At 42.0% G+C, this 17,362-nt stretch overlaps 1 protein-coding gene across 1 annotated transcript; it reads left to right on the top strand.

Moving 5' to 3' along the window:
- Positions 1-862: 862 nt before the first annotated feature.
- Positions 863-11,941, top strand: LOC311019214 (transmembrane and coiled-coil domain protein 3-like). The gene is made up of 4 exons (XM_084018485.1): positions 863-1,074; positions 10,042-11,009; positions 11,156-11,291; positions 11,504-11,941. Exons 1-4 carry the CDS (start codon positions 1,009-1,011, stop codon positions 11,804-11,806), a joined length of 1,473 nt encoding a protein of 490 aa, XP_083874611.1. The 5' UTR covers positions 863-1,008; the 3' UTR covers positions 11,807-11,941.
- Positions 11,942-17,362: the final 5,421 nt, after the last annotated feature.

The raw sequence follows: 17,362 nt of genomic DNA, 5'->3' as shown, positions 1-17,362 counted from the left end.
CTTCAACATCTTTTGGATAATTTCAGCTAAAGCTTTAATTTTCTGTTTTGTTTCATGATTGGCACTTTGAATTTTCAATTGTTTGCAATTAAACGTAGCTCTCTGAATTGTGAAAAGTATATATATATTTTTTATAAATATGTATGTGCCCCACAATTCCACACAATGAGTAATATATAACTGACAGTGGAAAGTACATTAACTCAGGAATTGTACAATTTTGAGATAGGCTACTTGTACTTGAGCATTTCCATTTGATGCCACTTCATGTCTATTCCACCACATTTCAGAGGGAAATATTGCATTTCTGTTTGACAGATATAATCAACAATTAAAATACCATGCATTATTGTTAGATTATGCTACCCAGCAGTATATACGTGAGTTGTTAAATGCTGCTTCCTTAAACGAATGAGTAATTAGAATGCAATAAACATTTTACTTTGACACTTTATTTGCATTTTTCTGATAATGTTGATGTGCTATATTTCTTCAAACATTTTACTTGTAACACTATTTTACATTGAAGTAGTTGAAATGGCCTGATTTCATACAGTATTGCAACAGACTTTGGCTGAAACGTCCATTCCCCCCAAAATGTGACACTATTCATTTGAGTAATTAAACTACGTCACATCAACCCATTATGGACAATGTGGGAATATAATTTTCTTGATCACAAACATACTTCTAGGATTGATTACGAGGCTCTTTTTAATCTACCAATGAGAGGCACGTGTGTTGAAAGAGTTAACCCCTCCTCGCGCGCGGCCCGCCCGCAGAGAGAAGTGGGCGGAGTTTGGGTGCACATAGTTTTTTTGTATGTTGAAGAGGGCAGTCAGAGGGTGTGTGTGTGTGTGTTTTTGTGTGTGAGAGAGAATGAGGGAGGCAGGGAGGGAGCGGAACGAGGCTCAACATGGACACGAGATTATGCGTGAGTTGTAAACTAGACCCGGTCCCGAACTGAAGAACCAGGAGCCCCTAACGGACCACAAACACGGGACTATTATGCCCAGCGCCAACGTGTCCGTGCGAAGTTTATCCGAAGTGGAGAAATACCTCAGCAGCCGGATGGTGAGTATCATGTGAGAGTTTTGCGGCATTGGCGTGTCACAAGCGGCGGGGTCCCTTACTGTACCAGCGGTACATTGTTGTCTGTTGTGGAGCTGCGCGTCATGTGTGAGAAACCCAACAGCTGCGCCCTAAAGCTGCACATTTCCCCGAACAAAGAGCCGTCTGCCCCGCGACACATTTAGGGAAATAACGTGAAAAAGAGCGTTTCTTCGTGGAGATGTCGTAGTGTGGTACAACCGGTACAAGTCTAGAAGTACAAAATCCCGGTCCCGACTTAATGGGGTTTGTCCACATATTAGACGACATCGACACATTAATCTTTCTGTGCTTCCTTACATCGACATCAGGGTTGACACTAACGAGTATTACCCATATCGATTAATCTGGCCACAAATGTATCAATTGTTTGGTATATAAAATGTAAGAAAATGGAGAAGTTTTGTTCAACCAAATGTCCAAAATATGTTTAGTTCAAGAAACATGCACAATATCCCAACAGGTGAAGTGGGATCCAGGACAGTTTTGTGGGATTTGCGGTTAAAGAATAATTAATTTCATTAAGACACTCATTAATGCCACACAACAGTGTTAGTGGTAATTGTTTTGGTAGCATGGCCCCCAGTTCCAGTGCAGGAGAGAAGAAAACAAGCAAATAGACATCATTAACCATTATGACAAAATATGTACAGTGAGAATATATGATATGAACAACCGGGTTCCCCATCATACCATAGCCTAATATATAAAAAAAGTACTATCAATATAACGGTACAGTATAAGTACAATAACTCAGTCCTGGAATCAATACTTGTGGTATGATGTGGTTAAATCCATTTGGTAACTAATTCCTTTATGCTGTAGTTGATGGTGCTGTTGTATCACATAGCAGGTGTTTCTTATAAGATTGTCTCTTCCAAAGAAAGTGGAAGTCTTAAATAAAGCATTTTTTATTTATTTATTTTTAGTTTCTGTTCGTAGCACAATATAATACTTGTATCTGAAATATGTGAGTGAAGTGGGTAATGTTTTGTTAAAATGAATTCTGCAGCAAAGACGGTTTTGGAGAAAACCATCGAACCATTTGGCCATTTTGTATGATGCTGGCCAAAGCCAGGTGGTCTCGGTCACAGTGATACAGAGGAGGGGAATTCCCTGTCGAGTTTGAGACCTTGTGCAACCAGAAAGTCCGTCGTGCAGCAGGTTGTCAATTCTTAGTATATGGATGAGCCTCCAGGCCTGCCACTCCTGTCTTCAAAGTGAAAGGGAGCTCTGGCAGCAGTCTCTATATCTCTTTTTTTATATTAAGACCCTTGCTGCCATGTGAGCAATTCCAGATACTTCAGATTGAAATGTAAAAAAAACAAAACACACTTATAAACTCCTTATCAATTAATGAAATCAATAAAATGTCCTCTGGAGTAGAGCTTGAAAAATTTGCACATAAATCATTTGAGCCAGCTTCCAAAGTAAACAATTAAATGGTTGTGGTATAAACACCAACACAATATAAAGGAACAACGCATCTGAGGAGTTGGCTCATTAAATACCACTGGACTGTGTAATTATGCTTTTCCTCCTTTTGTTGGCTGCAAATGACATTCCAGTTTTGTTCCTCAAAAAAGCCATTGTGCGGCAGATATAGTGGGTTAGAGGCCAAAGATGATGCAACACCTCAGCTTGAGTTTGAATCTTTTAACCCTCACTGAATGGTGGCTCTGTAGACATTTGCGTGCCATTTCTCAGACTCTTGTGCCCTACCTGTTGTCATTATCAACTTGAATGTGCTGTAATCTGTATGTTGTGAGTCATTAACTGGTAAATATTGTCCCGTTTTTGTTCTCTCTGGTTTTAAGGTCTATTATGTTTGTCTTGGCTAATGAGCTGATTGACCGCTACGTCATTGGATCATGCTCTCACTCTGAATCAGTGCATTGAATAAAGTTGCATATTTATCTTCTCCGAATCCCATTCGATACCCTCCCAGTCCTCGTGGGCAAGCACACGCTGGGAGTGTTAATGGGCTATTGATTGAGTCCTGAACCAACTTGTCTTTGAGATAATAGGGAATTCGTCTTAAATCACTCACCTCCCAGGGATTAGTCATTCAGGAAACCCAAGACCTCAAACTTAATTTCCTTGGTTGTTCTGATGAGGCGTACTGTTTGGCTTCTAAAGAACGGTTTTGCAATCAAAGTCAGGCCGTATAGACAGCTGTGGGATGCAGATGGGGGGCATGTTGGGTTTGTACAATCAAAAATGTGCTCCCTGTCTCTTCCCCTCTCTCCCTCTCTGGGTTTCTTCCCATTTCCCCGTCTGAACTCTGAGTGGAAGAGTCTGTATCCATGAGAATCAGCTGGAGGGAATACCAATAAGCACCGCAGGCTTCTTCCCCTCTGTGGTTCTGTTCTCTGCTGAAAGGACGGGTTTGTTCCATCTCAATGTGTGTGTGTGTGTGTGTGTGTGTGTGTGTGTGTGTGTGTGTGTGTGTGTGTGTGTGTGTGTGTGTGTGTGTGTGTGTGTGTGTGTGTGTGTGTGTGTGTGTGTGTGTGTGTGTGTGTGTGTGTGTGTGTGTGTGTGTGTGTGTGTGTGTGTGTGTGTGTGTGTGTGTGTGTGTGTGTGTGTGTGTGTGTGTGTGTGTGTGTGTGTGTGTCATCACTGTAAAATGTGATCCAGGAGACACCTGTTGTCATTGCAACTTCCACAAGAGTGCTTTGGAGTTCTGAACCCACAGTTATTCATTTAAAAAAAAATAAAATAACAGTCACTAAAAAAGGTGGGGAAATTATTTTTTTGATCCTTTAAACGGTAGAACAGCCAGCATGACGCTTAATTAACTCGCTCAATAAAACTTAGAATGTTTATATTCTAGGTGGTATTTGGTGTGCACAGAGGCAATGGCCTAGAATAAGGGACTCTATTGTTACACACAGCCTCATCATTTTGATCAAATTTCTTCAGATCACTGCAAACACCTGTGCTTGGAGTGGCATGGGCCTGTTTGCCTGTATTACCTGTGAACTGATGGCTTCGCCAGATTACAGCTGCAATTGTAAGCATTTGCAAACATTGCTTCCTCGTAACAGGGACAAAGCCTTCCTGTTTGCAAACGAACATGTAGTTTTATTAACATCCCACACAACGGGTTTAGCAAGTAACAGGCTCAGTTTCTGTGTGTTCTGCTTGTCTGAACCAATATTTGTTCCACTTATACTGCGGTGGGCTCATGCGCGTAAGGTTTTTTGCATAAAAAATGTAATCACTTACTAGATCAATGATGCAAGAGAGTGCACTGCAGTGCAAGATGAGCAACATCTGCAGGCTCTACTCCCCAAAACGTTGCTAAGATTCGGACTGATTTCTCTCTTACAATGACACACAGCTAAGATTGAGGCTAATGCAGTTTGATCTTTATGTTATGCTGCTAGTGAGGTCAGAGCTTATTAAATGGGTCATGTGTCGGACAGACGTCCTGAGCTATGTAGGGCAGGGTGGGGCCACAGGGCTCAAACAGGACTGAGGTAAGGGAGGCACCCCTGGGGGCACACGGGGCCTCCTGTAGTTTCTGTTGGTGGAGATGAAGACGATGATAATTGGGATGATTTGAGACCGCTGTGTTTGGGAGAATCCTCCTTCTGTTCTATTCCTGTCATCCTGTTTTTGTTTTGGTGTCTTTTGCTTTTTTTTCTCTCCCACTTTCTGTCTCTCTCTCTTCTTCTGCTCCACTGACACACTAATATCGATGGCTGAGTCAGGCAGCAGTGGGCGTATGCCTGGCTCCTTCATTTCAAAGACAACATTTTCTCGCATTGATAGTAATAAACCAGATTTTAAGCATATGATCAGACAGATGGGTCTCACACAGCCCAGCTTTTATATCCCAAAAAATCACAGTGAGGGAGTGCAAGTAGGAGTTCCTCGTGTTGCTCAAGGACACCCGTGCAGGTCACAAATAACCAGTGTTGAATCTGCGACCTCCAAGTTAAGGACTGTGTAAGACGTATGCCGTGCTGTAGCTGCTTTTCGCCTAGTTACTGGGTTCCCCCCCTCCTGTCATCTCCAGCCACCCCCAAAGACCTCCAATCCCGGTACTGTTCCACCCTCCTACCTCAACGACCCCTGGAGAATGCCTGCCTGCATAAGTGTTTGTGAGAAACGGAGTGAAAAGTAGGGCAGCTCCTCAGCAGATGTGGGTAGACATTTTCATCAGCGTGAGTCTAATTCATTTAGCAGAGCCACTCATTCAGAGACACCCTCCGATTTCTCCAGCAGATAGTCAGCGTGTGGAGAACTTGAGTAGCAGCAGTGGGTGGTGAAATGGAGTTATTACATTTCTTATAAAAGAATATTCAGGTCATCGTACCTCTTTTTTCAAATTGAGTGTGTGTGTGTGTGTAAAACATCTGGTTCGTGTTATTTGTGTTATCTGAGCTGCTCTCGTGAATCGGGCTTCTTCCAGCTAAAAGCCGTCTTGTTTTCATAAGAAAAAGATTACGCCCCCCATTTCAGCTGTGTAATACAATTTTGGCTTGACATTCACTAATCCAGGTGCCTTTGCTGCAGGCCTCAGCAGTGATCCATCAATGGCTGCCAGGTCACAATTTCAGCTGCTATTTGACTCATCCTGTTTCAATGATATCACAGCACCTTGAAGCAATAACCGTCCCTGTGTTCTTACATTGGCCCCCACCATGAGAATATTGAACGTTGAACAAAATTAAGACTGGTAGGGGGAGAGTGCCTGAAGAGCTAGCTTAGTTGCGGTACCTCATGGACTGCATTTAGTCTAAGCTGTCTGCTCGAACAGGCAGCTCTTTTTGTTGTTTGAAAATGAAAGAGAAGTTTAATATGAGCAGTGCGCACACAAGAGTGCCTCACACTTTTTTCAAGGAGGAGGATATTTGGCTCAGCTTTCTTTTGTGTGACAAACGGGTTTGACAAAACGAGGGCTTATGTGTGAAACTAATTCTTGTGACAAGAGATGTTTGTGCCCTCTGGTAAGAGCAGGATTGCGATTGGGCGCAGGGCGCCTCAGGCTATACGTCAGGCCAGTCAATCCATATGCAGTAGCTCGCTCGTCAGGGTCCACGACAGAGCAGAGGTAGGACATGACAAAGTGTGCTTTTTTCTCTGCAGACAAAGAGTCCAGTGTTCAAGAAGGACAGATGCCAGAGAGGGGAGGGGAGTGGGATGAGGACAGAGGCTGAAATACCCTCGGCATGCTTGTAGAAACAGGCATGACATTCTCTGGGTACACTATACATCCGTACATGTAACATGTATGTTCAGTACAATTATAGGGACCATGACAATAAAACAAAAGTGTGTGTGTGTGTGTGTGTGTACACACACGCACGTGCACACACACATGTCTACAAGAGTTTACAGCCAGTATTTTTTCCCCCTCTTAGTTCAGCGTGTTAGCATGCTAATCTTTGTTCAATGGTTCTCTCGACAACCAGCCTATGAGATTTTTCTACTGGTTTTTGGATTATTGCAGAAAATAAGCTCTGTGGCAAACAAATGCTTTTTATAATTTTAGAAGCACAATTAATTGCCATAAGTAAAAAGTTAACGTTAGGCTATAAACAGCGTGCCACTTGCAAGATAATTACTGATGTATTTTATGTTGCAGAACAAAATGCAAATTAGTTTAACCACAGACCAAAAAAAGCATTACAAAAAACCTGCAGGTATTAAATATAAGTATTGGACAAATTGAAATGTTGACCGGTGTTACAGGGAAAGTAAGATTACCAAAGTTACTAGGGATCATCCTCTGGGGAACATGAATATCTGTGTGAAACTACAATCCATTGTACAATGACCGTACATCCCATAGTTGAAATATTTCATTCTGGACCGAAGTGGTGGACAGACAGACCAGCAAGTGTATAGAACAATTTCTGTGTCGCACATTCTAGTGAAACCACGTTTGAGTAATAAATGAGCGCGTCCGGGATGACGCACCAGATTTTTGCTCAATGATCTCATCCTCACTACACAAGTTTGACTTGTTGATTGAGTGACAACAGCGAGTAAATTGCAATAGGTAATTGGATAACTTGAAACCAACTGGTTTCGAAGAAGAAGACTGGGCTGAGTGAGAATGTGTTATTGTTTTATTATCTGTTAGTCAGCGTCTGCACACCAGTGTACGTCATACTTAATCACTCTCGTCGTGGCAAACCTGTCTTGAGTTCCGCCTGAGAGTCACGTGTCGAGGAGTGTCAGTCTGTGGTGAGGTCTATTGTAGAGCTACTTAGCTTGCAATATGTAACCGTTGCGTGGTGATGTGGAAATGCTAAGCAGGATTCAGCCCTAAGTCTGCTGTGGGTTAGCTGTGATCTGTTTATTCGCTTGAAACTAGCTGTGTTACATTCGTTGAGGATTAGTGCAGCTTTGTGCAGCCCACAGTGCTTGTTGTACAACACTTTGTGTTGGGCTTGATCAGCTTACATTTCATGTCATTACACTGGTGTTTTAGCTATCTTGCAAGATTCAGTGGCTTGTTAGGCCACCGTCACATCACAGCGCTATTGCATGGAAAGTCTCAAAACGTTCCTCCAGAAAGTTAATTCAATTCTGTCTTCACAGCGCTCCTCCGTTTCCTCTTTATGTAAGGTCGTAAGGTTTCCTGTCATAGTTAAACTTGCTTACTTGAGCCATATTTATTCTGTTTCACTTCCTCAAGTCTACAGCAGACGTTTATGCCCGGCCGTGAACTATTGACATGTCAGTCAGGAACTAAATCTAATGTTGAGCATTTATGGACATTGCACTGTATAAATAGGGGATGCCATCTGGAAAGGCGATTTCCTTTGTGTGACATTATCACTGGCCTACATTTAATGTGTGTGCTCCACTTCTTTCAAACACATTAATAGCTGTTATCTGAATGTTCTGTGTCTGTGCTATACTGTAAATAAAAATAATTAATTTGGGGCTTGTGAAATATAACGGATATGCCAAATAAGAGCATTACGTATACAGATGGCCTCATTGTCAATAACGGGGAAGTTGAAAAGTGCAGAAGCTATGTAGACTTGCAGTATATGAAGAGCAAATTCAGAAATGATTAAAGGAAATGTTTTATTACCTGGTTATTAGTAAAAAAAAAAAAGTTTTGATCATCACAACCAGTCAACATAAGGAAGCAGTGACTAGACACAGCTATAGCAGAGTCCATCGGGAATGGCTACGGCAGATGGTGTTTAAAAAAAACAACAACCTCCTGCCAGTTTAACTCAATAATCCATACAATACATTGATGAATGAGAGGGAAAATTAAATTTCCGTTGTACTGCAGAGCTACTTAGCAGCGACCATGCTAATTACACACATAGTTAGTGTTAATGCTGGAAGCATTTGCCTCTGCTGCTGTTTCTGACGTCTAACTCCTTCAATCATTTTCAACGTAGAAACTACATTCAAACATCAAAACGTTCATCTTAATTATGACATGTGGGATTACTTTTCTTATTCGTAACTTTGATGCTTTCAGAAACATTTCCCCTTGTGCTACATGAGGTTTTTTTCTCTCTGGGAAGCTGTTGTATGACATGTGTGCCTCTGCTTTAACTCTATGCAAAGCCTTATCTCACCAAGCAGTTACTATAACCGTGGTAACCTTTTCATTACTGTTAGAGACACACACACAAACACAGACATTCTCTCTCTCTCTGTCTCTCTCTCTGTCTCTCTCTCTCTCTCTCTCTCTCTCTCTCTCTCTCTCTCTCTCTCTCTCTCTCTCTCTCTCTCAGGACATGGAAGCCTTCCTATCAGACCCAGTTCTTATGGATTAACCTCCCCGAGTCTATCAGATAGTGAGCCCCCCCCACCCCTTCAAAGAACAATAGACGTATTGTGTGTTACACAGAATGGGGATCATGATGTAGCATATCATGGAATCACCTCTATATGGCGTTTCTATTGTCTGATTTAGCCATTCACCCTCAACCCCACCCCTTCAAAATAAGAGTCTGGAATAACTGTATCTTATTAGGAATTTCAGGATGAGTTCTATCATACCAAATTCTGAAGTATCAACAGTCACTCTATCACTCTCTCTGAGGGATAGCTCATCTCAATTTCAAAATACAGAAATGAAAGGAGCGATAGGAAACAAGGGATGGACCCTTTTAAAAAATAAAATAAAGCACTAAATGTTGACTATATCTTAACAGACAACTCAGGACGGGCCTATTTTTTTTCTTCCAAAATAATAGCTTTATAGAATAACTATAACCTAACAGAAACCTCAGGATGAGTCTTGTTTTTCACAATAAAAATACCTACTCCCACTGATGGACCTAGTTTTTCAAAAATTTCATACAACTTAAACCCATTCACATTTTTCTCATTATTCCTACTACTTCACCTTCTTCACAAACTTCATGCCAGCAATGCAGTGTAGCATTATGTTCCACTTTTATATACTTTTGGAATTATTCAACATTTCAATGACATAAATACTGATTGAACCCATTCCCACATTTTCAATTATTTCTACTACTTAATTTTCTTTTGCGTCTAAACCAGCAATTCAGCTGAGTGTCAACTTTTCAGCATCCAGCATTCACACCAGCAAGTTCGTCTAGTTCTGCAATATAATTGTAGATTGTATCTTTTAACCTCAACAATAGGTGATTTACAGAAGGAAGATTCCTGCTAGGCGTGTTCGTGTGGGTTTAATCATGGTTTCCTCCCACCACCAGAACATGTATCCTTCCAGGGTACTGTGAATAGGGGGGGAGGGGATCCAGTATAAAACCAATGCCAAATCAAATCAGATCATAAAATCAGATTATGTGCTGTGGCAATCCATAACGGGAACAGCTGAAAGAAGAAGAGTCGCTTAATTTTTCCAGATGGCTCGTTTTGCTGCTTGGACAAATTTCCACAGTAAAATATAATCCATGCTAATGTTCCATATCTACAGTATCTGATTGTTGTTTCTTCTACTTGTAGGACCGGAGTACTGAGGGCAGTTTTGGGAGCCTCTCTGGGTCGATGTATCGGGGTTCTTCAGAGAACAATCTGGACCTGGACCTGAGTGATGGAGGTCCCGTTCCTGCTCAAGGCTTCGAGGTACAGCGTAGTCGTTCTTGCTTGGACAACCTCCAGCAGAAGATACTAAAAGTCACGGAGCAACTGAAGATAGAGCAGACGGCCCGGGATGAGAACGTAGCAGAGTATCTAAAGCTGGTGAACAGTGCAGACAAGCTGCAAGTAGGACGAATCAAACAGGTGTTTGAGAAGAAGAACCAGAAGTCGGCTCAAAATATTGCCCAGATGCAAAAGAAGCTGGAGCAGTACCATCGAAAGATGAAAGACAGAGAAATCCAGCACAGTCCATCCTCTCACCAACCCGCTGTCAAACACAGCACCTTACCCAGGGAGTCTCCCAGAGAGCTGCTGAGGGATATGACTGGCAGTGGCCGACACCCGACCATGGACAAGATCAAGACCATCGGCCCAGGCGTTTCCCTCTCCCCTCCTTTCTTCTTCAGCAAGCCCCGAGAGTTCGCCAACCTTATCAGGAACAAGTTTGGCAGTGCTGACAACATTGCTCACCTCAAGACCACTCTGGATGCTTCCTCACCACTCCCCACTGACAGTGCAGGAAAAGGGCTGAGTAGCAGCACCTTTTTGGTGGGCAAGCCCAAATATCCCAGTGATGATGAGAGCTCCTCGGGGAGCGCCTCCATTTCAGCAGACAGTAACGGGAACCCAGCGGGGGGAGGAGGCTCAGCGGGGCCAGTGCAGGGCCAGCAGGCCAGTGGAGAGAGCCAGAGCAGACTAGCTCTGAGCCTGGAGGAGGTGAGGGAGATCAAAGAAGCCCAGAGTCAGCTGGAGGAGGATATGGAGGAGATAAAAGCTCAGTTCAAAAGCGAGTATGGTATTATCAGCTCAACACTGCAGGAGGAGAGATACAGGTATGTTTCACAATCTTTCATTGTTATTCAATAATACAGAACCACTGTAGAATTCAGAGATACATATTTCCAGGAAGTACTTAATATACAGCATGTTCAAATCCGCCTATAAATAATAATTTGATTATTACTGCATGGTCTACTAGGTACGAACGTTTAGAAGACCAACTAAACGACCTGACAGAGCTTCACCAACATGAGATGACTAATCTGAAGCAGGAACTGGCCAGTATCGAGGAAAGGGTGGCCTACCAGGCACATGAAAGGGCCAGGGACATACAGGTAATATAATAGTGAATATATTCTGAAGTGTTGCTTGACTTGGAAACTGCTGACATGTGACTTACCTGTGGTCCATTAGGGTAAGCTGTCAGCAGGCAGGTCAGATTGGAGTGATTCAATTCAAATGTTTTGTTTTAGATTAAAGTAAAACCTCAATGCATCGCTCAAACCTGTCAGCTGACACAAAAAAAATCTGTCTCCTTCTTTCTTAGGAGGCTCTGGAATCATGTCAGACACGAGTGTCCAAGCTGGAGCTCCAGCAGCAGCAGCAGCAGACCGTGCAGCTTGAGAGCCGTGACGCCCGAGTCCTGATGGGAAAGTGCATCAACATCATGCTGGCCATCATCACCCTCATCCTGGTGTGTGTCTCCACTGCTGCCAAGTTTGCCGCTCCACTGATGAGGAGCCGGCACCACGTGGTAGCTACCTTTCTGGGAGTTTGTTTTTTGACCATATTCTGGAAGAACTGGGACCGTTTACAGTACGCCATAGACAGATTGCTGGTTCCTGCCTGATAGTGAAGAGTGCACACTGAAAATGAAACTGCAGAAATACGGACGCTGTTTGTTGCCAAGATAGGACTGTCTAAAAGGATTGGTTGTACAATCATCAGAAGACACGATCGCCATGCATTCACAGAGGTCACTGTTTTTTTAAGTCGGACTGAAATGTAATATGTCTTGTCTAGAACTTGAATGTGTGTCGCTAACAATTTTCATTTAACATTTAAAATAATATTTATATAACAGTACTTTTTATTGCTTCTCCAAGGATTGCTATTGAATCGTCAGAAGACATAAATAGACAATTCAAGGATCAAGAAGCGTGGAGAGAAGTGCACATGAGACTAACTGATTATTCTTTCTCATTTTGCTTCAGGTTGACTTTAACATCTTGTAAACAGTTGAAAACATGCACACACAAACAAAACCTCAAGCTTGGTATCTTGTTGGCCACACCCTTATAGGAAGAATTGGACATTTTGGGGAAATTAGCGTAGTCACTTTCTCCAAAAGTTTGATGAGAAGATCGATACCATTCATATCTCTACAGTCAATGTGAATCTACTGGCAGCAGCCGTTTAACTTGGCTCAGCTTAAACATTGAATATGGGGGTAATCAGCTAGCATCGGCTAACAAAATCCACCTACCAGCAGCTCTGACGCTCACTATTTATTAGTGGTGGGAATCGTCACATCACGATTCAAACCACTTCCTATTTGTATGATGAAGTTGATAAAATGTGGAAAGATTGCCCCTGAAATTGTTTTTCTTAAATAAAAAAATAAAAAAATATGATTGATTTTAGACTTTACTGCATCGATGCAGAATCGTTAAACAAAGCATCGCGATGCATCATAGAATCGATTATTTCTCCCACCTCTACTATTTAATATGCCATCAAAATATCTTGTTTGTTTAATCTATATAAAAAACAGTGTAAAATGTTACGTGCCAGACCATTTACAGCCAAGAACAAGTCTGTGACATAACTCATAATGTATTGTTTTTACACTTTCTGTTTGTTTTTAGAGCTTCAGGGGTACTCCGAGGCAGATTTTGTTACCTTTACACAGAGACTGGCTAGCTGTTTCACGTTTGTAGTCTTTGTGCTAAGCGATTGTTGCCTTGTATTTAGCATGCATACATACAGGAGTGGTATCAATCCTCTAATCGAAATAATAATAATATGCCTATTGATTATAAAACCTTGAACTACTCCTTTTTAAATGAAGAATCTACAGGCTGAAGCACAGGGGCAAGGGACATCCTGTCTCATTCCTTATTGCCTTGTCTGCCTTGTGTCTCTCTTAATTGTTTTTTCTTTTCTTTCTGTTTACCGATGTTTAAAGTGCAATATATTTGATGTGGAAGACCACAGTTTTAAAAATGTTTTATGTCGATGTTTTACAGTGACAGGGTGTTGCTGCTATAGGGGAAGTGTCATTAATGTTGGCATGGGAGATCCAATGAAGCCACTGCTGGGCTCTGATAAGACCATCTGTCTCCTCTCTTAAGGGCCAAAAATCAATCCCACTGCATTACTGTGCTGGTAGTGTGGTCGTATCGATGCATGCCAACCACGCCATCTCCCCAGTGCAGGCACACATGCACACACACCCAAACAACACAAAATAGTCCATCACTGGACTGTCTTTATGTCTTATGGATCTGATGTTCGTCTTATACTGATAATGTGATTGAGAGGCGATGGGTTATACTGTGATACAAGAACCTTTCTGAGGAAAACTGCAATTCCCTTTTTATAAAGAAGCAACAAACAGCCTTCAGTGGTCGTGACTGATGGCAGAGGAGCACGTTACAGGCTCCAAGTGATGATCCACGAGCCAATTTTTGACTGATTTGTGTTTATTTTTGTCTCATGAATATTGCCTATGATGATCTCATATGAAGCAATGGACCTCTTTTTAATGTTTGTCATAATAACATGTTTGTGTTGACGTTTGTTATTGTCTCTCCGTCGTTCTACTGACTGCATCATGTTGTTCCTGTTTTGACATATTTGAAAAAGTTTTACCTACAGATCTGGTTTACATTCTCTTTTCATCTCTGGTGCATTACATGATCAATCAGTTGTATTCTCATGCATTAAATGCCTTTGTCTGACACTTTCTGTTAAATTAAACAAGCCTTTTTAATCGACTTGAGACTGGTGTTTGGAATGTACTGGTTTGGTTTTATTATGTAATTCAGCAGCCACAGTCAGAGATGACTTCATCATGTGTCACTGCTGTGAAAAAGGAAACAGATGGAGGTTTGATAACTCACTGAAACATCCTGCCAGTAAACTATTTACATTCATGGAAGATATTGACTACATTAGTCATTAATAAAGCTGCAGATCACTGTATTTTACTTTTTGGAAATGTGCACCAGAAGAATACACCTTTAGAAGTACCTTATGTGTATACAGTAGTTTACCTTAATACAAATGTTTTGCTGTTCTCACTACTAAATACTCTCTTTCACCACCACTAGAGGGTGTAGGTGCTGCACTGTTGACACATCATACACCAAGTAAACATTGGAAGACTGCAGCATCTTACACACCCTTCATTGTACCGACCAGATATAAAGCATGTTTTATATGTAAATTATTCTCTCATCATCTTCTGCAAAATCGATGCCATCATTTCAAGCAATCAATAAGACTACACATCACAGAAGACAACAGAGACACCACTTTGTTGTGGCAGTTATATCACAAAAATGTGGAAGAGTAACGCCCCCTGCTGTTATAACAAATGAACATCGAAAGGACCATTTCTCCACACATTTTTCTATGATTGTATAGAGAGCTTGACTCCATTTTCAGCATATTTCAACATGTTTTCATTCAAATTAAATCATATTGCGTTCCATGCTGTGAACAGAAATACTTTCTGTCAACTTCAACTGGTGTGGTTCCCATCAGGGTGTATTTAGGACGCTGATAGCAACAGAGAAGGATTTCATTTAGTCATTTTCATTTGGAATCCAATCACTGTCACTTTAATGACCCCTCGGTCAAGCTGGTACAACACCTCCTACAATATCTAACACCGGTACATAATGACACTCCAGATAACAGGTTACATGTTACGCATACTGCTGCATATCACTGTAATGGAGCAGTAGGGCCGCACACAAACATGCATAACCAGACAAAATGAAGCCTGTGCACGGTTAAACTCAGCCGCACTGCAATATGGGTCACCTGGCACAGCGGTGCGTGCGGTTCATTCTGCCTGACTGGTGCCTGCCTGCATGCCAAACAGAGGCACAGACCCACGGTGAGACGCAGGAACAGGTCTGAGGATGATAGACTGATAGCTTAACTGGGGATCTGTGGCACTCACAGTGTTCCCGTACTTATGAGAGCTTAAGTCGAAGAGTGGAATTGGGAGCTGTGTGCACATGTGTGCACATGTGTGTGTGTGTGTGTGTGTGTGTGTGTGTGCTGTGATTTGTGCATTAGTGGAGCATCTAAGGGCCTCTGGGGAAAATGAATACTGGTGTGATGCAGAGATCCTGACAAACCACACAGCCACCCACGTATACACACACACACACACACACACACACACACACACACACACACACACACACACACACACACACACACACACAGGCTTAAAATGGGGATTATGAGCTATATTTGTAGGTGTGAATGGAGAGCATTATTTTATTTCCCAATCTCTCCTTCTCTCTGTATTATGTGATCTGAAAGTGAGCGCTTCCCTTTGATGTGTGCTCTGATCCTGTGTGTTTTCCGCTGCGCTCTCTCTTGTGGCCCCTGGTGCTCATTGGTCCATTCACTGGGCTCCATAATGAGCTGCTAATTATCCCAGGACCTCATCAAGCCTCTTTGGGCTCCACGGCTTAGCCTCCTCCTCACACAGGTTGGCATGGCGACTGTAGGCGATGGGACCTGCATGGAGGAGGCCACCAAAAGGACTGCCGCAGCTGCACTCCTGCTCTCTTCTAGTGAGGGGGAGTGTTAGGGACACATTCTATTCACTCCCTGGAAGGCAAACGAGAGAGTGGGAAGTGCATGGCTAGAATTAATTTTATTATAATACTGTGAATTTTAGTCATATGTGTGCATTTACAAATACATATGTGGATTTTGTTTGTGTTTCACACGAGTGCATTAACTCATATTATGGGAAAGTTCTGACCTCTCTGGCAACTTCCACACTGATTTAGACTCCTCTGGCAGCGCTGGGCCCTTCCCGTTTCCTGTTTATGGCGTCATGGAAACAGGCCATGTTGCCTTTCTCCACTTTGGGACTATAACATAAATGTGTACCCTGCATCTAGCAAAGAGCCACAGATCTGCATCTGTGATGCTGCAATGTCTGCGACCAGAATTAGAACCTCCAACAGTGAACACGTAGAAACAGCAGGTGGAAGGAAATTCAGATTTTTCATCAAGGTCTCTGTATAAATCAGCTCCTAAAATGCCCTAAATCGAATGCACCTTCAATTTCCTTTAGTTGCTAGGCAACCACAGAGCACCGCAGTGATGCTGAAGTTAAAGGCTGTCAGCCCAATAGTGTGAAGAAGATTGTGGGGTGAATCACTGTCTTTTTTAGCTCTGAGGTTCCATTACATGGCCAGCTGACAGTGACAATGATACACTGTCACTAGAGAATAATTATACAGCCTGTTGATCCCTCTTCTGTAGCCACAAGCAAATTATGTTAGCCAAACGGTTGTACAAGCAGCTGGACATGCTGTTAACAGTCTAATCATTAGAACTGATTTGAGAGATTTCACAACATATGGTACTTTTGCTTTGAGCGGATATCTTTTGGTTATTGGAGAAACAATAATTAAATGTTGCTCCATCCATCAGTTTCTATGAATTCTATTTAAAGGGTGCCTCATGTGATGTCTGCTGTAAGTCTGTCTGTGTTAAGGACTCTTTTATTTAGAGCTGAATTCTACGCAGGGCTTGTTTAACCCACTATGCACACTATGGCATGATATAAAAAATTGCTTTTGGGATCCCTTTGGACCCCCTGATCCTCCTGCTCTCCACGCATGTAATCCATTAAGTATAAAGTCCTATTAAAGCACACTGCAGACAAAATTTCACTTGGAGACCCAGTAAAAACAATTACCAGTTCCAAGTTTGCTCACAATTTCCTATGGGACTATGCACCATGTAAACACAAATAAATACAATATGGGGTATTTTGGGCCCTTTGTCTTATATTTTTGTTGTATTTATTTTGACAAAACTAGCTGCTCCGTGATGATTCTAAACCAAAGTATTCGACAAATTGAAAATTTGACCCGATGACGTTGGTAGATACTCGATGAAATGTCGTGAATCACTAATGTTCTTTATCCTTTGGGCATCATGCATATTTGTTTAAGAGACATTTACCTAAAAAACAAAAATGGCGATGCTTAATGAAATGTCATGTCATCACCGAGGTCATTCCTCTTGGCTATGAATGTCTGAATGGCTGTTCGTTGCTGAGATATTTCAATCTGGACCAAAGTGTCAGACTGACCGACCGAATTCCACAAATAATCATAATCATGATTCACATTTT

This window comes from Eutrigla gurnardus, assembly GCF_963514095.1.
Source record: "Eutrigla gurnardus genome assembly, chromosome: 9".
Taxonomy (NCBI): domain Eukaryota; kingdom Metazoa; phylum Chordata; class Actinopteri; order Perciformes; family Triglidae; genus Eutrigla; species Eutrigla gurnardus.
The sequence above is the reverse complement of the archived record's forward strand: the minus strand, read 5'-3'. Positions and strand labels throughout refer to the sequence as shown.